General features: G+C 38.0%; 1 protein-coding gene across 2 annotated transcripts in view; it reads left to right on the forward strand.

Annotated features, from left to right (window-relative positions):
* Window positions 1-424: 424 nt before the first annotated feature.
* AHR (aryl hydrocarbon receptor) overlaps window positions 425-25,175 on the forward strand; it is a 60,674-nt gene continuing 35,923 nt past the window's right edge. Inside the window, exons 1-2 of one of the 2 annotated variants that reach the window (XM_030444414.1) lie at window positions 425-901; window positions 8,384-8,571. In XM_030444414.1, coding sequence (XP_030300274.1) covers window positions 846-901; window positions 8,384-8,571 — 244 coding nt within the window. In that variant the 5' untranslated portion in view covers window positions 425-845. The remainder of the gene's footprint in view (window positions 902-8,383; window positions 8,572-25,175) is intronic. The other variant, XM_030444416.1, reaches the window with a different exon arrangement.

The raw sequence follows: 25,175 nt of genomic DNA on the forward strand, positions 1-25,175 counted from the left end.
GCTGAGGCAGTGACATTTTGCTTTCAAAACTAAACGCTGTGATTTTCTTATTTTTTTCCTCCAGTCATTTTTTGTTACTGGGGCGATGTGAGTGCGTGGAGCTGATCTTCCTTGCCGCGGGAGCGGCCCGCGCATCCCTCCCCGGCACTCCAGGCTAGGGAACTTTCCCTCTCCGACCCCATCCCGGAGCCCACCCACCGCTGTCTCCCCGGGCCGCCACCCCCTCCTCTGTCGCACCGGCACTCCCCCTCCTCGCCTGACCTTCCCAACATGGCGGCACAGCCGCCCCCTCCTCCCTCCGCCCCGCCACCGCGAGGGGCCTCCGCGGCGAGGGGGCGGTGGCGGCTGTCAGCCGAGCAGGGCGGGACTCGGCCGGGGGAGCGCGGCGGCGGCGGGAGGAGCAGGCTCGGGGCTGGGCCGGGCGGGGCGGGGCAGTGCGGCCCGGCCCGCCGCCGCGCACACTGACAGGCGCTCGGCCAGCAGACGGCGGCCGCGCTGGGGTGCAGAGGCCGTCGCCGCAGAGGGAGCCGCCGGGAGACGGCGTCGCCTCGACAGGGAGACGCGGGGCTGAACGGAGCTGGAAAGCCCCGGCCGCCCCCACACCTGTGCCCTCCGGGGGCGGCCAGTGGGTGTAGCCGCCGCCGATCACCTGGGATCCCCGCCCCGTAGCGCCTCCGCCTCCCGTCCTCGCCCGGCCAGGGAAGGCGCCACCAGCGCGGCGAGCGAGCGAGCGTGCTCCGGGCGCTGCACTTCTCTACGCTCCGGGCGGCCGCGGACAACAGGGCCGGGGCCCGCGGGCCAAGCGAAGCGAGGGCTGCGGCGCGAGGCTCTGGAGTAGCGGCAGGATGAACCCCAATGTCACCTACGCCAGTCGCAAGCGGCGGAAACCTGTGCAGAAAATGTAAGCGGCCCCGCGGGGCGGGAGAGGCAGGCAGGGAGGGACGGGACCGGCTTCCCGGCGGTTCGCCGTCCTGCCGCGCACCGCGCCGTGGAGGCCCCTGCGGGGGCGGCCGGTGCTTGCTGCGGTGCCGGGGCGCCCGGGAAAGGTGGTGCCTAAGGGTGCCGGCCGGATTTGTGTCGTTTTTAGCTTTTTCTCTTCAAACAAACAAACAGACACAAACCCCACACTAAAAAGCAGGGAGTGTCGGGGCGCGGAGGATGGCGGCGGTGGAAGGAGGGAGCGGTGCCGGCAGCACGGCGCAGCCGGCTGACCTAGATTGGGAGGCATCTGAGGTGACGGCTCCCAAGCGGCGGCCCCGCTCACCCCGCCGGAGCGGGTGTCGCCGGTGGGGGCCGCGGGGGGGCCGCGCTGTCCCGGGCGGGCCCCCGCCACATGGCTGCCGCACTCCGCACCGCTGTTGCCGAGCGCTCAGGTGTTTCTGCAGGCAGCGCAGGGTGGGAGCCGGGAGCGGCTCGGACGATTCCCACCGTCTGATGTTTTGACCTATTTGGGAGGGCTGAACCAGCTATAAACCTCCTGTGTTACAGTAGATGCTATTTCTTCACCTACGAAACAAAGCCAAGTGCTGCAAAGCGGTTGGAATAAAAAGAAGAAAAAAAGTGCAGTTAGCTTAGTACCTTGAGTAATTTTGTTTTATGCACCTGCTATAGGTTTGAGTCCAAGGCATTGCATGCACCGCGAAAAGGCTGGTCTCCTGAGAATGATTTTTCTGGCTTGTGGACATGCTTAACTTACACTTTCAACTGAAAGTCAAGAATCTATCGGTCTGAAAAAGTAGGAAATCTTAATTGCTGAGCTGAAAAAAAAAATGCTAGCTGTGATGCAAAGCTCAAAAAATCCCCATCTATTTCTGAATTTTTTAGATATAAAATAGCTGTGAAACTATTAAAGGAGAGCATTGCCAACATTTAATGAAATTCTATTGTGAATGGTACATTTCTAGATTTATAGCAGACAGCTGTCTTGGAGGGAGGGAAATTGTCTCCAAAGAAACAAACACTCAAGGTGTTAGAATGAATGCAGGTACATATCTGGGTATTCACAAAAATGCCTTTTTTATAAAAAGAGCTCCCTTGCTAGAAGGTGCATTCATTATGAAAATAACATTGTTTGCTTGTTTGACGATTTGTTTTCCAAGCAAAAAATTAGATTATCATATTAAATTGAGTCCCTAGATCTGTATTTTCAGAATTAAATGAGTGAAGAAAAACTATATTGGGGGTATTTATAGACTGTTAGTAGCTAAAGGCAAATAGTTCTCAAGTCCTGACTTTGAAAGGTTGAGGAGTTCTGCAGTGTTGGTAAGATCTCTTAGTGTCTGGCTTACTATTAAATTCTGGTTAGCCATGGTTAGAGGATATGAAACCTCTTTTACCTTGGTGTAGTATCTTTGCTAGCCATGATTAGAGGATATGAAACCTCTTTTGCCTTACTGTAGTATCTTTGTAAGTATTCCTTTTCTGTGTTCCCTTTGTTACATAAGCTGGCCGAGCTTCTCTGATTAGTTGATTAGTCCCTTTTTTTATTACTAATGGGAACCATCTAGCTATTGAGGGACTTTGCCCTGTAGGACCAAAGGAAGAAGTAAGTGTTTCTTCTTAAAATAAAAGTATTCGTATTAATATAGTTTGTTCACTGGTAAATTGAAGTGGAGGTTGATTATTAACCCACCATGCTTGGGTTATTAGAGATTGTTTTTATGCAATTCAGATGTATCTTGCAATGTAATTCTTCCATGTTTCTGCTCAAAATGGCTATGCTCTTTGGTTGCTTCTTCTGATAGACCAACCTTACAGCACATTACTGGTGGGTTGGAGGGTGAGAGAGGCAACAAGCATTTCTAACTGGGAGAGGGAGGGAAGATGTACTTGCTGCTGGTTAATAAAGGTTTGATGGTACCGTGATTTTAATCTGCTTGAAGTCAATACTTCCTTCCTCCAGTAGAACTTGCAGAGTAGAACTCCTCTTTGGGGGTGGGGAGGAGGTGTGGGTAGGAAGAGATGGTACATTGTTGGGACTAGGATCCTTCGTAGAAGAGATTTGTTTCTGTAGATCAGTTTTTGGTTTGTTTTTTTTGTTTGTTTGTTTGCTTGTTTGTTTTTTGCTATTTATGTAATTGTGAGTGAAGCATGATAATTGTTAACCTGTGGCAATAGGCAGCTAGTTTATAGCAATGGAAGAAGCTATTCGTATAATGCTATAGTTAGCATGGAAAAAAATGTTGTAGAAGAAATACCTCTTGCTTTAGGTGCAAGCAACTCATTAAACCCATGGTGGTAACTCAAAACTGGTTTAAGAAACTTCCCCCTGCCTCCAAATCCCTGTTTTTAATATGTGCCATGTAAAAAACTGAACTTGAGAGGGAAGCTCAGGATATTGCCTGGCAGGGCTGAGTGTTGAAAATTATTTTTTTATTATTTTAATTTATTTATTTATTCAGTAGGGAATTACAGTATTAAATCTGAAAGAGAAAAGCAATCATGGAGAAACTTAATAGGCAACTGTTCCTGCAGTTCATCTTGTTATCTTGTCGTCTGAAAAGAAAAGGGAAAAAAAAAAAAAGTCCACTAAGCCATGTGCACTCCAGTTGCATGTAATAGGCTACAGAAATCACTTCTGTAAAAACTTGGGGCCTTTAAATTTCCTCCCCGTGTAATGTTTGAGCACTGCGAGTCCCCCTGGTGGCAGTACGTCCGTGGGGCGTTTCACTCCCCACTGAAGCTTGGCCCCGTGTTGGTTTTTTTTTGTTTGTTTGTTTTATTTTTTTGGTTTTTTGTTTGTTTGTGGTTTTTTATAGTCTTGAATTCCTTCTCTAATGATTATTAACTGAACTGCTGATTTAATGAACTGTTTTGTTGGAAGGATAAAATGTGGATTTTATGGAAGTGGGGTTTACTGTAGTTAGAATCTAAAATGTAGCTCCACTTTGTAGTTTTTATATTTTCCTTCCTACTAGCTCTGATTTGCCTTGTTCTTAATTTTTTTAAGTGTTTGGATAGAAATTGTTTTGCATAACTGAATGAACGTAGACAAGGAACGGAGTGAGGAAGTCTAAATTTTTCATACTTTGCAGCACAGAAGGTGTAATGGCATTTTTCTTTAGCAAAATAAGTTATTTTTTGTGTTAGCTTAAATATTCTTCTCTAGAGTACTTACTATCATAAATATATTTGACTAGTTAATCCTTAATTCTGAGTAGACGTAGTAATTTCAGAAAGCAGTTCAGAGATATTTTAATTTTAAAAATCAAAGTATTTATTCTTTCAGGGCAAACAAACATGAAGTGTCAGAACAAGCTTGCAAATGGAAATTAATTGGAAAAGAAAAATGATCCTTAGAAGATTGCTTTGTGCAAAGCAGTATCTGCTACAAGCAGCAGTTTGCTTCTTACTTAAAATGGAGGCAATAAAACTGTTACATGTAGAATAAACTTATATATAAATTATGATCTTGCCAGTTTTGGGGTACTTTTATACTACCTGCAGACTGCTACTTAAAACTCACTGGTTTTATGTTTTGTGAGGATTCGTCAATGCTTCTTGAAAAAGAATACTTTTTAGGAAGAGAATCTGCAGCACATGGAGATAGACAAATGTAGATAATGTAGTCAATAGATGGGAATGAACTTCTTTTTCTGGAATGTACTTCTATATCCTCTTTCTCAGTGACTTCAAACAGTAAAGACAAATGAGTGTGAAACTGTATTTTGTGTTCTGGCTGTCTCTGTCACTCTGGTGGAGTCCTTCGTACACTGTAACAACCTGTCTAGTGTTTGGGACAACAAACAGTATGAGTAACAAGCTGCTGATGGAGATTTTTTTAAACAAAACAAACTTTGTCCTTTTAGTTGCCTAAATCTTTGCTGCTTTCCTTGCCTGCTGAAGGAGCCACTGGAAAAGGGTCTCTTAACCCTTCAGAATAGGTTAACAACTTTTGATTGAAGTGGTTGGTAGTCTGTATGGTATCCATCGTTACAAAGGAATTGCCAGCTGATTTTTCAGTATTTGTAAATTTGGTGCAGAAAATCAAAGTAAAGAAGCATTTTTCAGTTGCAAAGGAGAGAATTTTGGAGGATATCACCTTTTTTTAATACTTGCTCGGTGGTAAGCGATGCATTTCATATACCTGATCTATATTGAATTAAATAATATATATAAGAATAAAATGTTATTGCGTGTAAGGGTAAATATGCCATGAAAAATATAGATGACTGAAAAGTTTAAATCCATTAGCTAGGTGACATGTATGTTCTTCCTTCCCTATATCTTTTTTCTGCTAAGCAATAAAACAGTTCTGATTAATTTCTAATGATTTTTTTTTAACAGAATTAGTTTTTAAACATGTCACTGTATTCTTACTACTCTTCTTGCAAGTCCTTTTAATTCTTCATTTCACACTTCAGTCCTAGTTAGTAAGAAATTATGCTTTTCAGTGCTTGTTTTTTTTTTCCTGTTCAAAGCTTTTGTTGACATTTTGTGAAAAAGTTTGTACTTTTTTTGTATCTTTTTTTCTCAGAACTGCTTTGATTTTCCTTAAAATACAAATTACCGTGTAAATATTGAAACTTGTTTAGGGCCATTGATAATAATTAAGCTTCAGGTACTTGCACACTTTCTTTTAATAATTTAATGTTGTTAGTGTTTGTAAAGGTGTGCATGATAAGCAAATGAAATGACAACTGATTAAGTAGTCTGTGGCAGACCTGTGAAAATAGTAGTCAGCTAATGTTATGATGGTAAATCTTTTAGAACTGTTAAAAAAGGCATTAAGAGTGCTTGCTCATCTTACAGCTGTTGGATAATAAGGATTATAGACTTGTTTGGGGGCACCAAGTGTAGAGAGACCTCTGGCCTTTCGTTAGGGAAGGTAAAAGATCAAGAATTGAAAGATCAACTTAAAATCTCCCCTTTAGTTCTTTAGTTGGTGTTTTTTTCCTTTTTTTTTTTTTGTTGGTTTTCTTTTTGGTTTGTTTGTTTGGATGTTGTATATTTTGTTGTTTTGTTTTTGTTTGTTTTTAATAAAACAGATGTATAGATTTAATCTTGTCATAGCACATAATTTTCCTTGAAGACAGTTTTCTGCAATGCAGGCAGGGCTGCCTTTAGCATCAAGGGTTTACGTAAGTGGATGGAAAATCATTTAGCTTGCTGCTTATGCCCCTGGCATTTCCGTCCCTATTCCCTTTGTCTCCAAAGCTTACATGTTTATAGAATGGATTTTAGTTGGGTGGCAAAGGGGAAAAATGGGGTAAAAGTCACTGTTTGATTTGGAGGGAGAGAACATGGTAAGGTTTATGCTGCAAATACCTGTAACTTAATTTTCAGAAATGTTGCATACTACACTTTAAAAATCTTTATACTTTGAACTCCTTAGAATTAAGGATTCCAGGGGGGTCTCCACTGTTTGGAAGCAGACTTGTTTGATTTAATGGTAGCAGTGAGCTGTTTACTGATTATTACGGAACTATTACTTGCCTAAATTTTGGAATTTATTGTTCTCTTTCTCCACTTACAGCAGTTTAATACATTTTAAAAAATAATTATGAAGTCACTGTTTGTGTTACTGGTAGTTTTTGCTGATTATAAACTTTGTTTTAATGTAGTTACATTTAAATTGTGTTAGTAATATGGCTTATACAAGTGAATATTCTGCCAGAATAAGAGAATGTGAAGAGAACTTTACTGAGTTATTTTAATATTCACTTGAGTATACAGTAAGCCACAGGTCTCAAAGTCAGGACTTGTGACCGAAGATACATCTAATCTAATATTTAGCTGGTCATCCATTTCAGTTGATGATGAAGTGGTGTTTTTTCAAGGGAGAGAATTTTGAAATTTCTTGATTCATCTCTTTTCCCTGCTTTTCCAGCCCTATTAAAAGTGTCATAAACAATCTTCACCCAGCAGCAAGCTTAACTTTATCCATTTGGGGAGTAAGTAGTTGCTGCAGATATGTTCTATTTCTGTGTGTTATGGCATCTTTAAGTTTCCAGGCTCCACCTAAGGAGCATGTCTCCTTTAACATGCAGAAGGGCAATATTAGTAGTAGGGAACAGGCAGCCAGACCTAGGTGCAAGTTCTTGATGAGAGACATGTGAATAAACAATGCCAGTAAAAAGAAAGGCTTGAATTTAAACTACTTTAAGTGCAATTGAAACATAAAGTAAAACCAACCTAAAAATAGGAATGCCTACTCTTATTGTAAAACTGATATAAGGATGAAGCTTGGAAGCAGACTAAATGAAACCCTGAGGTAATAAGCTTCTGAAAGTCTGCATGTTAATTATTTTTGTGAGTGATACATTTCTCAGAACCAACATTTCTATGAGGGCAGCAGAAATTGTTTATTGCTGCAGATCTGAAGTAGAACTGCAATACTGGAAAAGTAAAAATAAATCAGTCTTCAATTAGAAAACTGTTTAATATTGTAAAATCTGCTACAGTTTGTGCAGATAAATTATTTGGTTTCAGTATCATCTTGTAATGACTAATTCTAATTAAAATAAGTAGGAATAATTTAAACTTGTTCCTAGATTTTGCATAATTGGGAAGGTGGGAATATCCAAGTATCTTGAATTGGAGCTCAGGTTGAAAATGAATGGAAAATAGCAAGTTTACAAAATTTCAGTAAGTCATTCATAACAAAAAGCTTTTAAAGTTGTATTTTGTCAGGTATGAAGGCATGCCTTTGTCATGCCATACACAAATGAAATGCCTTCAGTTGAGAGGTGACCTAAAAGCTAAACTTAGTAGTGTTTGCTAAAGAGATCTTTATTGCTGTTTGAGCTGTATTTCTTGTGCAGTTTTGGTTACCTCGTTGTCTAGCAAGTTCCTGCAAATTTTTTTTTTATTAAGTTGTCAATAGCCAGTTCCAAACACTGATAAAAGTTGAGGACGTGTGAAAAATCATCAGTGAAAGCCAGGTTGTGGCTGGTCCACTGTTCCAGTGGAAGTTGTCTCTGCCCATGTCAGGATGGAACTAGATGAATTTTGAGGTCCCTTCCAACCCAAACTGTTCTAAGATTCTATAAGAAAATGTACTGTCAATTTCATTTGTACACAAATGTTACTAAAAATGGTTGAATTATATGTAATACAAATATTTGGATGAATTCAAGTGACAGTGAAAGTCTAGGAACCTTCTTTTATTAAAAAAAAGCTGAATCTCAAAGGTTTCAAATGTTTATGTCTGAAGTAGCCATTGTAGATCTATCTGCTTCATACAACAGTGTGTACTGGAGGGTGGAGTTAAACCAGTTTAGTTTATTTTTTTTTCCCAATGGGAAACAGAAGTCATTTGGGAAAAAACATTTTACTTGTTAAAGTTTAAAAGGCAAGTTAAAATGTTTAGTTCGGCAAATATTTACCTTCATTTTGGGGAAGAACTTTCATTTATGTTGTGTTATGGGTTTTTTTGCCACAGAGTAAAGCCATCCCCAGCTGAAGGAGTCAAGTCCAACCCATCCAAGAGACACAGGGACCGCCTGAATGCAGAGCTGGACCGCTTGGCGAGCCTTCTGCCTTTCCCTCAAGATGTTATCGCCAAATTGGATAAACTGTCTGTACTTAGGCTTAGTGTCAGTTACCTGAGAGCCAAAAGTTTTTTTGATGGTAAGCATTGAGAATTTATTTGTTCTAGATTATTAGTAAAGTTCTCTTCATACCAGCTGTTGATTTCATCTGTTTAAGTATTTAAAACTGTTAATTTATTTGTATTTTAGTGGAACATGGAGTGGGTGGCTATATACAATGTAACTGCATAAAGTAAGCTTTCCAGTTTCTTGAAAATCAAATGTAACTACTTATATTTCACTTAAGTCACCGGTCTTTCAAAGCTTTGCATTTGGAAGTTATGTTGCCCCTGGTGAGTCTTCCAACCCTTTTCTTTAGACATTCAAAGATACTGAAGGTAATTCTTTCTTTCCCATCTGAAAGTTGCAATTATGAAACCATTGCTGTCCAACATGTTGAGTTCCCGTCAGCTGTGTTTTGCTAATGATGCATCAAAAATGCCTTTGCTTTGATATAAAGTAATTCCTAATGCCCCTTCCTGTAGTTTATTGCAAAGGTGACTTGTAAAGAAATAAACTCCAAGTCCTTCCTGTGTTCAAGCCCAGATTAAAGCAGAGCATGAGGCATTAAGATGACAACTAAGGTTCTTCAATTGTGTGGGCAGGTTTTCCCTGGCCCCAGCCCTGGCAAGGATAGTGCAGCAGCACTCGGAATAGTCAGGCCAGAAACTTGTTCTCTTACACTGCCTTGTTCTGTAGGGGGAGATGTGATGGTTTCATGTTGGTTTTTCAAACAGTCTGCTCCTTTTCATTGCTGCAGCCAGAACTTTACACCAAAATGTACATCAGTTGCTTGTTTCTAATTTAAACATAAAGGTAGCTTTCAGCCATTCTAGAGTGGTGATTAGTTAGACATGTGTTAGTGGCAAAGAAATTATACCTTCATTTAAATACTGTGGATCCAGAATTGAAGTATACATAACCTGTGTTTTTAACATAATAATTTACTCTTAGGGTGCAATCTGCATCAGACAAACACACACATCTAATGCTTACAATATCAGACCACAGCTGTAGAATATAGGGTATGTAATTGTGTTATAATTAACAGAATTTCAATTGGTTGCCTATCAAGCAACAAGTGCATATATGAGGTGCATTATAGGAGAATATTTTTCCTGTAGTCTGCATTTAAAAAAAAAACAACTGGTGAAACATGGAAGTATAAGTAATTCTATGTTGCTTACATTGTGCAAGTCATTTTGAACATTGTAAAATCATGCAAGCTTAATTTGTAGCTTCATTAGAAGCTATCTTAACCTTTTTTAGCAGAAAAGGTTTTTTAGTTCTTTTCAGGACTTTCAACTGTAGGGCTACAAATAAGATTAGTAATCAGAATTTTTGTGAAGGTGTTTAAGGGCTGACATCAGTGATAACAAAGAGGCAATCTATGATAGATCCAATATTGAAAGTAAGATATTTTATGATATTTTAATGTATTTAAGTAATATGGGATTTGTTTAGGTTAAAACTTACCCTCTGAAAGAGAAATCAGTACTCTGAAGTACAGGATGAACAAAAATACCCTGAAGCCCCCTAGGTTAGAGTTTCACAGTCCGGCTGCGAATTACTTCTTACAGAACTGCTTTTTTTGAGGGAAGCTTTTGTGCACTTAAAGATATGCGGAAAGCCTTGTAGAATAAATCTTGACAAATGCAGGAGTGAACACTGGTTGTCACCTTGAGTGCCTACTCTGAGCCAGCAGGACCACTTTATTAACACAGCACGCTGAGGTAAAGGGAAACACCAAATGAATAACAGGATGCAAATGGGGGGGTGTGTAAATTCCTGCGGAAAGTAAAATATAAACGTGTAATCATATGATCTTGCTTGAAAGGAAACCCAAGGTTTTGCTGTAACAATAGATATTTTTTCAAAGAAAACACTTGCATTTTCCCAAGTTTAAATAATCCAGAGTGAATGTCTGTTTTCTGAAGGCGGAAGTCTGGGGACTGCTGGGGGGGGGACAACTGTTTAGTGAAAGACATCTCAAGAAGTTATATCAGTTTGAATAAATGTGCCACACTTAGAAGTCTACAAGGAATTTTGTTGTTAGTTTAAGAGCTAAGTGTATATATTAAAAACAAACAAACAAAAACCCAAATAGAACAAACAGAATGGCATCTTGTCCTGCCCTCAGTTTTTAAGATCAATTCTGTAGAATCTGTTTCCATAGCTGACGACAGTTGACTGAAGCATGGTAGACTTCTGTATGCTTCCTGTATTTCAGGTTGTAGGAAATAGGTGTACATATTGTTTTTCATCTTGGATTGGTCGTTATATTTGGTTAAGCAGTTGGTTTTGAATGTTACAGTTTCTTAGTGTAATTACTGTGCTGCTGGGCAATTCTTCTGTATTACATCTGTGTTGTCAGCTTAGTCTCAAGTCCACATGGTGTCAGAATATTTTTTGTATCCCCATGTCATGCTCTGAGATGTACAAATTTAACCTTTTGGTCAAGAAGGAAATTTCAGTAGTGGCTTAAAACAACGTGGTTCAAGTCTGTTTCTTTATAAAGTCAAAGTTCCTGTGTGGTGAATCAAAACTAAGAAGTGATTTAAGGTGTTGCCACTTCTCAACCTGTGCTGTGCTACCTGCCTGTGCTGAAGTGGATTAGCAGTCCTCAAAGTCAAGCAGGTTAGCTTAAATAGCTGCTGGAGTCTTTATTTTGTGCATGTAAGATACTTTCTGAAAGTGGCTTAAGGCAAGCTATTTATTTTTAAGAGACTGGGATGAGTCAGGCAGGTGTCTGCTGACAGTCAATAAAATAAGACTTTATATGTTTTCCTGGTATTATTTCACTCTGTTTTGATGCTAAGTGCCCATACATGTGTGCATTCAGCAGTGAATGATATTAAGTGGAATATGGGACAACAGCTCTTTGTATGGATGCACACTAGTGTGAGTTCAGCATCTGGAGCACAAATGGGTGATCATTTAGGTATAACCTGTCTTCCCCATGCATACTAAAGGCTAAAGCTTGTTTGCCTCTAACTTGAGTCCTTGTACGCTAGATTGGTAAGAATCTAAGTACTTCACTGCAGGAAGGAAGAATATATTATAAATGAATCTCCTTGGGGTTTTGGTGGAGCAGTTAGATTAAAGGGGTAAAAGTAGAGTTCATATGGTTGATCACTTATTGTTAGGAGCATTGTTAGGGAGATTTAATGAGATGCTTGCAGAAACTAAAAGGAAATAGCTGTGAGATATGTGTATTGATACATTAGAAAGAAAATTTAACCTATTTCTTATTAATTATCCTTTCGTCTGTTTCATTATGAATGCCTGTGTTTTAAAGTATGTCTTTTTTTCCCCTCTTATTGGACAGTATTCTGCAATTACAGAAGAAACTTTCTGCTCAAAATTAGTCTAGAATTGGTTTCTTATGTTGTAAGCAAGTGATTCTGGCAAGCAATGCAATAACAAAATAATTAAAAAATTTTTCCAGTAAGCTTGCGTTGCCTAATTTTGCTTTGTAATATAATTAACACACATTCCTTGGCATAACTTAGCTGAAATTTGTAATGCACTCATTGTCATCACATAGAATATATTCTTCGATAGAATGTATTTTTCCTCTGATGCTTGCTGTTCTATAATACTGTGTATTGGAGAGAACAGACTGCATGTGGTTCCTGATCTGGAAAGTATGGCTTAAGATAAGATTTACAGATGGGAAATAGAGGCAAAGTGGGACACTATACATTTATTCTGACACATTGGGAGGGGCTGCAATGTTTCTACAGCATAGGGAATACAGGGGAATATAGATAGCTTTTTCTGCCAAGTGTTGGGTGGTGGTCCGAAACAAAAACCTGAAAGCGCAAAACAACTCTCTGAAAAAAACCTCAGTCCATTAAGGCCAGAATAGTACAGCAGAGCTGTCCCAACTTGCTTTTATTCAGGCTGTTACTAAATTTACCTACCTTGTTTAATACAGCTTTCCTGATGTATTCTTCACAAGTGTTACTTCCCTTTCATGTTGCCCTCTTTTCCTGCTCCTCCTGCTGCATACATAGACACTCCAGACTCCTACATCAGAAAAAAGCTAGAACCCTCCCAGGTAGAGCAGTGGAGTCTGGATGCTCTTATTTCTTTCAAGTGTTTATGCTGATGCCATATAGGAATTTACTGTTGTAAGCAGCTTCTGGTGGACTTGACTGGTTTTATTTGATTCATAACTGTCTTGGGCCATTTCTGTACATCCAAGATAGAAAGCACTCCATAGGTTGAGAGAGACTGCCTGTGCTTTTTCTGGAACACCATCCGATTTTGATGTGAAGCAGTTAAATGGAATATCCATCACATCTCTTAGTGATTATTCTAGCAGATATGTCATCCTATTAAAATACTATTCAGCTCTAAATTTGCTTGGTTTCCAGCCTTGAAAGTATGTTGTTCTCTTGTCTATCTAGCTTTTCTGTATTTGGAATTTCTACAATGCCTGTGAATATGCTTTCACATTTTTGAACGTGCTGCTTTGAATCTTATCTAAAACTTGGAGGAAGAAAAAGATAGAAGAAAGAGCCCAAATGAACCATGTTTCATTTTGCACTGTCTTCCACCCTGGCCCCAATCCAAAATTATTTAAAAATGTGAATCTTGGAATTGTATGGCTATTTCAGTATGAGACTACCATTCAATTCTTTTTCTAATCTGTGCTTGTTCTTCCACACTGTTGTAGGGGTTTTTTTGTCCTTTTTTTTTCATTGTTTTTTTTTTTTCTTCCCTTAACATTTCTCTTCCCCAGTCCCCTGAGATTTATACTGAGCATTTGTGGCTGCCTGCTACAGGCTATTTTAGCCTGTATTTTACATAACACAACATAAGTAGGGATTTAGCTTTGAAGTCCTAAATTCTAATCCTCAAAAATGATGATTAGAGCTGTGTAGCTGTGACATCACCTTAACTCTCAAAATGTGTATACATTCATTGTTACATGCTCATTCTTAGCTTGCTCATAAAGATTTTATTTTTAGGAGTGCTCTGTCTCTAGGCACGTCATGCAACTAGGCAGTCCTGTATCCCTATGGATTGTTACAACTGACAGTATATCCCAAACAGAACACTTAAAATTGAAAATTCTGTTTATATCAGAAAGTAAGAGCTTGATATGTCAATATATTAGTAGGATAAAGAGGAGAAACTGGGTAGAAATGCTGATTGCTAATGTTTTTTAATTTATTTTCTTTTTCCTGTTGCACTGTTTCGGTGATTAATGTTAATCATTGTAAGAACTCCCTTTGCAAGGAAGAGAAATAAAAGGTTATCTCTTCTTTCCTGCCCTCTGTGTATTACTTAATCAAAAGCATATGTAAAGTCAGTGTAGGAGCCTCTTACGTTCCACAAAGCTGTTGCAAAATTTAACCCTGTCCCAGTATAGAGAGCATCTGTATTTTCTGTATAGGCCTTGTTAAAGGGAAATCAGTTTCAAGCACACTGTTCTGAGCTTTGCTCTGGGTTATCTGTTGCACTGAATATTCTCTCATTGGCAAGATGAGAGCCTAAAATATAATTTGTTCTGTGCTAACAATATAAGTATTCTGGAGATGAACACTGCCAGGGTTAGTGTGGCATTCAAACCTTGCAAGATAAAAAGCCTGGCATCAGGAAGTACTGCTTCCTCTCTGACACTGTGTATTCCACATCTGGTAATCTTTGTTTACATTTTTATTTGCTCTACTGTTACACCTAAAGATAATGAGAATGGAGCTTTTTTCATACAAACCATAGTAAGTGTTGATCATTCCTCCAAAGGCAGTTTAAGTGGAGAAATAGAATTAGAGGTAGCACCATGCACTCAACATCTGTGTTCCGTGGTGTTTGGGATTCATCCATTTGAAAATGTCCAAGTGTAGTTTGCTTGACTACAACCTCTAAATATATGTCATGGCAATTAGAAACTTCAGTAGGAATACACTTCAAAAATGCACGTAATCTGTAATACTGGAATAGCTTTTAATGTTGTGTGTGCCTTCATGACTCAGCAGTTTTCCTCCTGTGGATGCCTGTTGGTAGGAGAAATGCCCCAGCATTCCCTTTTTGACTTTATGTGTATTTTGATAAGGAAATAAGACTTGCTTATATAATTGAGCTCTGTAGATGTTTACACTTCTAGCCAGTTATAATATTGTTTCTTTTTCCTGAGTAAACAAAAACTTTAGCTCATTTGAAACAATTTCTGCTCCATACATTCTTTTGACAGAGCACTAACTAGTTAAAGAATGATTGCTTTGTAAATTGGTTTGGAAATCTAGGTAGATAACTAGAAGATAATGCAAATTGCCAGAGCTGTGTTGTCCTAGTGGATTTGTTTACAGTTCTTTTTCAAGAGAATCTCAATGAAGAGAAAGAAAACCAGTTTCAGAAGTGCTTCTCAGAATTTCAGATGTATTAATAAATGTTTCGTGGCTGAAGCCTCCCTGGACTTTCTGCACCTCTGTGTAGTGGTGAGCTTCACGTTTTAACAAGGCATTATGTTAACGATAAAACTTATCATTAAGAAGTTGAGTTAAATGAAGTTACTTAAGTGAAGTAGACTTTAAGAACTAGAATGGAGTTATCTGAAACTGCCTTAAGAAAATGTAGGTTTGCTGTTTGCCAGCTGTGAACATTAAAGGGGACAAAGAAATAAGTTAGTTGCCCTCAGTGATGCATCCTAAACTCTGGTTTTAATTGAATAAAGAGATGCTCATTTTTTTCCACTGAATAATTGCCTCTTGAAATTCAACCCATGTGCCTTTTGAATTGCTCAGTACTGTACACTTTATGTGTGGCATTGTATAACATCTAATAAGCTGAAAGACATACATAGTTGGCCCCTGAAGACAAATTCTAACTGATTGCATGGAGTAGGAATTTACTAGAGCAACTCCATGGCCTAGCTGGTCAAATATTCTGACTTCTCCATCAGATTCCACTGCCATGTTTTCAGGGGTACAATTCCTGTGGGCCAACATGAAACATTGGTATTTTGTACAGAAGTATTTGGTTCAGCAAATTAATTTTTACATTGACATCTACGTCAGAGTTACAAAATGAAAGATGATGTCTTTCCTTTACAGATTTTTCTTTTCAATGTGTGACATAAATATTTTGCATGTTTGGAGGAAAAGATAAGGGCAACCTTCAGATTTCTCCTTGCTCATACCATTTGTTGCTTTGTGTATTTTTATGAGACAATGTTAAGATACGTACCTAGAACAAGCAACCCTCATCTTTCCTTCTTGTCCTCACCACTGCTCTTGATTTTGCTTTGGTACCATCCTGCTCTGCACAGTAACCCTCCCAAAGCTCACTGGGCTCCCTTGCCATGCTTCCATCACTGCAAAAGTTGTGAATTGGCATAAAAAGGCCAGTTTGTCTCTTTTGATAGAATGTATGCTTTTTTTTTTCTCAATTTAAATGAGAGATGTTTCTTTTAGAGTGCTTACTCATTAATACTTTTATACTGCAAGGGCTGAACTTGAATGGTCTTGTAAAGAAGCCGTCAAAACCTACCTTTATACCTTTTTAATGTAAATGTGGCAAAACTCACCATTGCATTTTAGTAGTAGAATAATTAAACTGTTTCAAACATGTCAGGTAATTGACTGATTCCTTTTTTCAGTTAAAATCAGAAATTTCCCAGATTCTATGAAGTTGCTGCTGAGCTGTTTGAAGACAAAGTTAAGGCATTGCTTCAGAAGGAAAAAAAATAAATACAGATTTGAGTTAATTATTGGGTACCTAGTCCAAGTTTCAGTAAGATAACTTCCTCACTGAAATTGATAGGTAATAAAATATCTCTGAACTGTAAAGGGAATTTTGAAATCACTTGAGGTTCCTAGGCTATATAATGAAAGATGATTGTTGATGTATAGAGCTAAGAGAACAGTTATTTCTGTAAGGTTTTTTGAAGGGAAGAGTTTAATGATTTTCTTCAGAGTCAGTGGTTTAATTTTAAAATAATCTGCAGTATTAACTGTCATTTTCTACTTGGTATTAATCTTTTTGACAAATCCAAAACAAAAAATGAATGATTTTTAAACACTATGTAATGTCTGATTAGCTTTACATGTATAAACTTTCTGCCTTGCTCTGATACATGGAAAAATTAAGTTGTAAGAATGAAATAACTGTTTAAGATTCCAAAGCCAGAAATATGACGGGTAGGTACCTCTATGAATCTAAGCTCAACTTTCCATAAATCTCATTTCACAAGGAAGGAAATCGCTTTCTTTTTCAACTTTTCATCCCTCACCTTAAAAAAAAAAAAAAAAAAAAAAAAAAGCAATTTTTTTTTTCTCTTATTTTTGTGACTAAGGCAGTACTATATGAATAGATTTGATGGTAAATTACAATTTACAAGCCTGCACTACTTGCTGAGTTTTTTCTATAGAAACAAGGCAGATATAACCAGACAAACAATTGAATGGGAAATAACTCAGAAGTAGTTGTCAGGATATGGTTTTGGTGATTCAGCAGGTGACTGCTGTCTCTGTGATAATGGTTATGGAACATGAGTTCATTGGCTTTAAGTCTTGAAACCACAAGCAGTATAGGGTTTGGTATGTGGTTGTTAAGCTTCAAAGCTCAAGTGAGAGTTGACAAATTTGAACAACTGCATGTTTCTTGAGGTTTACTTTCCTGTTTTAAAGTAAATGATAAAAGCAAATGTAAAGCTATATTCCATGTGCGTGTTTCTAAAAAAACCTAAGTAATACTGAAAAAATTATCTGGCATTGGGTGACTTGGTACAACTGGCTAGCCATAAAAGCACACGGCACATAATTTGCTGTTCTGCTGCTCTCTACCTATGTCATGTACATTCTTCATGGCTTTTTTTCTCAGTTCTAGGTTTTACTTTAAGTTAAGGACAGGTACTACTGGTGTATTAGAAACTCAGAAAGTCCCAGACAGCATATAGATATCATTGATGCTCTTGGAGAAAGACATAATATATTGTTCCTGATCCTACACTTCTTGGTCCTGTAATCTGCCTACTTCTTGCTTTCCTTTCAGCTCCCACGTAAATATTGTTCCCTGTGACTCTTACATTATCCCAATCTGGGAGCCTGATGGAGATATTCTAAGCAAGATGCACGCACACGCTTTTGTAGGCTTTAAGGGAATGAGCTTTTACTACATGATGGTTGCAACAGCTTCTGACTGCCCCCTCTTTTTTTTCTTGTTTTCATTTTTTTACATTTTTTAATCCCCCTGACTGCCAGCCCAGGACCACATTTTGGGATCATCTGCTTCTAGGTGGAGCAAGTGTTCGCATGAATGAAGAGTTGAGTCTTCCAAATGCAATGACTGAACTCACGTTTTTTTGGTGAAAGGCACATTTTGACTTAATGTGGTGTTTCTGGAGTGAGCACTTCGCACTCTGTGAACTAAGTTCAGCATCACTCAGTTACTGATGGAAAAAATAAACAACTCGGTTGTTGGTTTTTACTTCTGCTTAAGAAAACATAGCAGTATATTAAGTACCACTTTGTGGCAACTGAAGATACATACCCCGTTTAAGGGAGACAACTTGCATAAACACTTAACATTCCACACTTAATAATGCTATTGCTTTCTTTATAAGCCAATGTTAAAAAAGGAAAAGGACACATAAAACCAACTGCCCTGTGTAACAGAGCTTGACTTGGTTTTAATCTGTGCTGTGACCAATTCAGTGGTATATTATGTTTTTTCAGTTCTTCAACAGGAGATCGTTATGTATTTTAATCTTTTAATGGTCTTAAGAGAAACACCAATCTTCAACAGACAGTTCAAGACCTACTGAGCTGCATTTTGGGAATAGGTCAAAAGAGATTGGAGAAAATCATACACACAATCTGGTTAGGCTTCAACTTCTTGGGTTATGTGAATGTTTTGAAACAGGTTTTTATAATTTTATGGTATGTATGTTTGACAAATCGGCTATAATCTCATGTCTTCATTCTGAAAGTGCTTTTAAAACCAGTGTCTTCCACGTCATAACTGCAGCTATGTTTAAGAATGCCATAGCTACTGTTAATGCTTTTTAAAAGAAACACTGAGTCTACATGGGTGCAATATCGTAGGGAAAAGAATTCAGTTACTCTGCAACTTACATTTTGCAAATCATTTTGCTCTAAGCATGTAGTAGGTATTTTCGTGTAAGCCAGTAGGGTGATTAATATGTCTTCCCTGTAACTAAAACTATCCCACTTCTGATGTCTTACATGGAGGACTAGAATATTATGCAAGGTATTGAATTAGTTCTACAGATGCTGAAAAAACAGTAATTTGTTACTTTTGGTCATAAATTTTTTGTAGCAGTTAGTACAACTTCAGTTTGGTTGCAGTAAATTTTATAGAAAGTAGCATTTGTGACTCTGGGAGAGGGATTTAGCAAGCGCTTTGTAGCTTGCCTAGTTGAAAGTTTTTGTAGTAGCAGGAACAGGCATAAAAAAACCCAAACTCTGGCCTTATTTTGCTGTACAGGCCAACTAAAGGTTAACTTTTGTAGACAATAAAAGGCCTTGACTGTAAAGAAAAAAAATCTGAGAGTGCGCCTGGGTGTGCAAGCAAATTGCTCTTCACCAAATGGCTGCCTGCTTAAAAAATGTGATTTAGGGTATGTTCAGATTCAAAAGTTGGGGCAAAATTTCAACAAGTGGTGAATGCATGAAAAGGATCAGTTGTTTTTTGACCTCTTCAGCAAATGTTTTTCCAGTTGAATATAAACTGAAGAGGAGAAAAAAAGAAAAAGAAAAGGAAGAATTGAAGCCAAGAGGACACTTGTACAAAACCATTAAAGTGCTTGGTCAAAATTAACAGAGACAGACACCTGGTAAAAGGAAGAAAGCTATAAAAATCTGTGCATAGTAATGAGAAGCTTTAAACATAGTTTGACTAACAAAGAAGATTTTTCATTAAGCAGTAGGGAAGCCTAGAAAAAGATGTAATGGTGGAATATTGTAGTAACTGTTGCAAGCTATATAGGAAAACAATTTGGAGAGTTGACTTACTAATAGCGTAAAAAGTGCAATGAGCCTTACATTGCCTCTTCTTACTTAAGAAAGTACTAGATATACTAATGACAAGAGAGGAAGTACCTGAACAGGCAAAATTAATAATAATGAGGTATCAGGCTTTATCTGTAACGCGTGCATGTACATTAGAGGAATCCTAGAAGCTTTTTTCTTTCAGGATTGGAATCTGTCTGAATTAAACTGAAACAAAAGAATGTGTTGAAAAACTTGCATAAAGTGTGGAAACTTGGCTGTGTTTGAGAGGAACCTTAGCAAGTGTTTCAATTGCAAACCTCCCAGCTTCAAGTTAGTTTGCTGTCATTTTCTGTTCTCTGCAACATCCATTCCAGTCTCTGTTTGTCTAGGGCAAAGGACATGTTTCTGGTGCTGCTCTTTACTTATATTTCCATTCATCAGTTCAAGTAGCAGTGCTGAGGAGCAGCTTCAAGTTGTGAAATGGTTGTGGATGAGTATGGCTCAAATGCGTTGCTACATCTATATAAAAAGACATGTTTGGGGGGGCTATTACATTTTCTGGAGTTTTCATTTTGTCTTTTAATGGAGACACTATATGGAGTTCAACAGTGGGGTCAGATAATCTGTGGGGTTTTTTTTTGGTTGGTTGGTTTTTTTTCTGTTACTTCCTCTAACTGTGGTCTCATACATGACTATTAGTAGCTGAGATTCCCTCTTGTTTTTAGCCTTTCACCTTATTTTTCCAGTTGAAGCTCAGAAATGTGTTAGGAAGAAATATAGCCAAGGTAATTTTTGCCTCTCTCCCAGGAAGCCTGTAAGTAAATAACCTGAAAATCTCTTGGAGAGGGCTTGCTTGATTAAGGGACATAAATGGAAGTGAATGGGGTAGGAAAGTGATTTCAGTTGCAAATAGTGCACTATTAGAACTGTTCAGAAAACAGATTTTGCAAAGGCCATTTTCTCTGAGATGCGTTTGAAGCAGAAGTTTCTATGGTGTTGAAAGTCATGTGCTGCTTGAAACCTTATGGTATCTTATCTGTGTGAAACTGTTCGGGGAAAGATAAGTCTTTTCTGATCTGGTAATGACCCCCAAGGTTACAGTTTCTCTCTTTTGTAAAGTGGGCGACATTCCTTTTGGGATGAAAATAAAACATGGGAATTTATACTGTATATAAATATTTTCATACTTGAGGTATCTCTCAAGAATTTTGAAGATTCTTTGGCTGCATTAGAGAACCCCATACTTACAGACAGATTAAAGTAAATGTCAAATTTGAGTCATACTCAATTAGATGGAATGTCCAGGAGACTTTTGAATGAATTGCCTTATTGCCTTATTTACCTTTAGCAAGCTACAGCAACAGGAAGACAGCTGTATTTCAGCCATTTTCAGGGTTTCATAGCACTGATAGATACAGATAGCACTGTCTGTAGAGCTATGACATTCTTACAGGCATCCTTCTACAGCTCTATGATCCCTACCTTGAGAGTATTCATGTCTATATAGATTTTACTGACTTTATATACAATCACCAGATTGTCTCCCTTCTGTTCATTTTCTCTGATGGAAGAACCCAGTAGTTGCTATTAGGACCCTTCTTAGTATCAAGAATTTGAACTCCATGTTTGAGAGACTTTAAAAATGTAATCTATACCATTCTATTTCCTTTACAAATTGATTATTTATTAAATGCAGAGGTAAATTAATTCCTTAAATTATAATTGGTAGTTTTGTTACATAAATGGTGACATGCAAGGCAGTAAGGGAGATTCAGCTAGCTTTGGCCCAAAATTCTCATGTTGCTGTTCCTTCTTTTATTTTCTAAGGTCAATACAGTATTACAGAGCTCTGCCTGGAATCAGTTGATACTCATTTCTACAAAGAACTTCATAGCAGCAGTGTACTTGGAAAAAAAAATATCAGAATATGATTCAGTTTACAGCTACTAATTAAAACGGTCTTGATGGGTTCAGAATCCTTCAGCAGAAAAGCTTGGGATGCAGGAAGGAAGTGGGGTTCCTATCAGTAACAGTCACCATCTGAATCCTGAGAAGTGCTCTGTGTCATCTTCTGATCTGTTCTCTATATATTCCTCTCACTCAGAACTAATAATAGTTTCTCATTTTGTTTTATCAAAGCTAATCTTTAATTAGATGGATTAATTTTAGAACTAATGCAAATGTCTTAAATTATAAATTTGGAATAAATCTTTTTCTCTAAGATTAAATGGAGATGGTAAATAGTTGCAACTGCACTGTGCTGTTTTATATAAGGAGTATATCTTGTTATTAATGACAGTTGTCAAAGCATTATATTTATAAATGTTGTTAGATGATCAAAAGGCCTAGTAAATCTGATGGAATCAATCAAGTGAAATTGTCAATATATTTCAAGTATTTTTGCACTATTTTCTCTCATATTTGAAACTGTTGAGCTAAATGCAGACATTTCTGGAATTACATGGATGTTTTTCTGATTAACATAGTGAAAAGAAATAGTTGATAAGAAAGTTTTTATCTCGTATTCAGTTGTGCAAAGGAAACCTGATGCACATTTTGCAGAGGAACAGCTCAACTAGCAGTAGTGCTTTTGCTTTTCTTCCTGGCTTAATTCCAAACATTCTAAGCATATGGAACACTTTAGCAGAAAATACATAATTATCAAACAGATCTGTCTTTGCCACCTTGAACATTATTTCTTGTGGCAGAGTAAGTGAAACCTCATGTCTAGATTTTATTTCATTTGATCTTCTGCAGTATTGGCAGAAGATTACAAAAAAAATCTGACAGATGGCACCGCTAAAATACAAGTTGATTTGTGCCTACTCTAATATGAATCTGAATATACTCGATAAAGGCATGGCACAAACTTCTAACTGAATTTTTAAAGCAAAGAAACCAGAGAACGTTTTTCTTGGTAAGAACCTGAACAATCTATGTAACTGTAAAAACAAGTTTAATCTCATGCAGGTGTTCACAAGCAAATATATGCACATTATTACACTCATTTTAAAGAAAGCTGCCATAAAGTTTTGGCTCTAAGCTTTTTTTTCTGTTTTTCTTTCCTATGGGAAGGCCAAAATCAGTGAATGCTAATTCTCTGTTTCAGTGTCCACTCTGTGGGCAGATACCCTTACCGATGCTGTAGCCTTTATCTATAAAAAAACCACTTCTCCCATTATAAGAAACATGCTGTCCAAATTGAGTATGCTTCCTTTCAAATGATTTCTGATTTCTCTTTATTAACTAAGTTGATCTAAAGTCCTTTCAAACTGAGTTTTCTGGACTAGCTTATGCATTTCTCATGAAGTATCTGTCCTGTGAAAGAGTGGAATGGCCTTTTCAGAAGGGACTGGATCAGGGACTCATCCTTTGTGATCAGTGCCCAGTTGAGAACCCGCTTTCTGATTTTAACTTTCAGGCTTGCCAAACTTTATTATTTTCAGCATGGTAGGAAATTTGTTAGCAGGAGGTGTAGGTGTTATCTGTAGCCCCAGCTTTAAGGCTTCTACTGCAGTGGAAGAAGGGTGTGGTAACCACCTATAGCAGAGGTGGGAACGAAACCTGTGTTTAGCATATCCTGATAGTGTAAAAAAGAGCTATGTAATTTTCCTCAACATGTAATAGAATCAGTGGCTGCCACCTGTCAGTAGACCATCAATTTATGCCATATGGGGGAGAGTCAGAAGAACATCTAGATTCTTGACCATGCTTAGGGTGTGTACCAAGCCATCCGTTCTCATACAGAAGGAGGTGTAGTGGGACTTGTGCTAAAGCTTAGGAAACTGAAGTACTTATGGTATTCAAATTGTGAGGTCTCTACATAGTATATTGGTTATAAAACCCTAAATTTCATGTGTCCTTTGTATGGATCTGGCCTTCTAGAGTTGAGTTGTACAGTATTCTGGCCTACAGCCATATCAATCTTTATTACAATTGTTCATGTTCGAACAGCATTTCCTATTATGTAACTTTTTCTACAAGTCTGGGAGTCTGTTCAAAATGCCTACAAAAATGATAAGAGTGTTTTTCACTTCAGTAGCTGCAGATCATAAATACCGATGAAAAGTATTTATATAAACTTGCAGTTTTTCTTGTCTCAGCTTTTCTGTTGTGCCTTAACTATAGAAATAAAAATGACTGTTCATTAAGTTGGACAGGTTGTCTTGTTTCTTTCTTCTGAAGGCTTTGGTAGAGTCTCCTGAAGCAGTCTGGGAGATAGTATTGGATGGTGTGTTCTCATAACTCATGGTTACTCCATTTATCAAATGCAGCTTAAACGAACTAAGATTTGCTGAAAGATCTGAGAGAGGTCATTCAGTTTGTAAAATCAATCTAAGGTATTATGAATATAATAGGAACAGGTGCAGAGAAGCCCTAGAAAGTGTATATTACAGTAAATTATTCCATGTTTGTCATGTATACGTGGCAAAATGAAGGCTGGGATTACACTTGCTGTCTGTGAATATAGCAGGTAGGGTAACACTGAGATGGGAGGAGAGCTGTGGAAGTTAAATGGATGGTGTTGTCATAGAAAGACACAAGAGTAAACTGAACATGATAAAATATGCACTGGAGATTTGGAGGTTTCTGAGGCCTCACTAGAATTTCAGAAAAAAAAAAAAAAGGAAGAGGGAATAACCATTCTCAAGGTTTACCTTGATATATACTGTGGTGATATGGTCCCTCTCAAGTCTTAAGTTCTTACAGCAGTTACTGACTGAAAATGTTGCTTGGTTTTCTTTAAGATATTTCACCTTCCAGGTTATTGTTCTAATGGCATTTCAACCACAGTCAAGGTTGAATATGCTTCAAGGAGCATTTTGAGAAGAAATGGTAATGACTTGCATACAGCCTTTCTAATGTCAGTGGGTCTTTAGAAAAAAGAATATTTAGAATTCCCAAATAAGAAAGGAATATGAGTGAAATGAGTGAAATGGGCTGTTCTTTCTGTGTATCTAGCAAAGTCTCAGATTTTCTGCAAAACTGTGGAACAAAGTTACGTGGCAGTGGCTGGAAATACCTTTCAAGTTGTGGTGTATAATTGTCAACTCCAGAGTTACAAGATAGTTCAATAACATATTATGGGTATCTTACCAGATTCATGGCCAGGTAGTGTCACCACTCCCAAAAGGTCCCTTGTGCTGTCAGATTTTTACATTAAGTTTAATTTCTAAATTATTTAAAAATGAACAAACCAACCCTGCCACAATACAAAAACCACAGTAAACTCAAACCCTCAACTCCTCCCCAACAAAACAGCCCTCTGCAAGTCCATGCAAGCCACGTAGATCTTGTAAAGCATGAAACTGCAACAAGAAACTGAAATCTTATTAGATATCTGTTATACTATTGCTCATACTTTGTTTTTGTGTGGTTACCCTGCAGGGAAATCTTCTAAAGGCATGAGCTTGCTTTGTCTGTATCACTGGGTCAGTTAAGCAGTGAGGCTTAATGACTACTGTTTGTGCATCTCTCTTGATTTCTGAGGCAGTTCATTAACAATGGAGTGGAAGTATTGAAAATATTGAGACAATTTGATGGTTTTTGGCCTAATGAAAAGCTTGTCCTGTAAAAGGTATGTATTATTTTTGTATTTAGAATGATAGGGAAGAGAGACGTGACTGGACTGATTACTTAAATCACGAGCAAAGCTGTATTGAATTTCAAATCTTAAATA

This window comes from Calypte anna, chromosome 2 (genome assembly GCF_003957555.1).
Source record: "Calypte anna isolate BGI_N300 chromosome 2, bCalAnn1_v1.p, whole genome shotgun sequence".
Classification (NCBI taxonomy): Eukaryota; Metazoa; Chordata; class Aves; order Apodiformes; family Trochilidae; genus Calypte; species Calypte anna.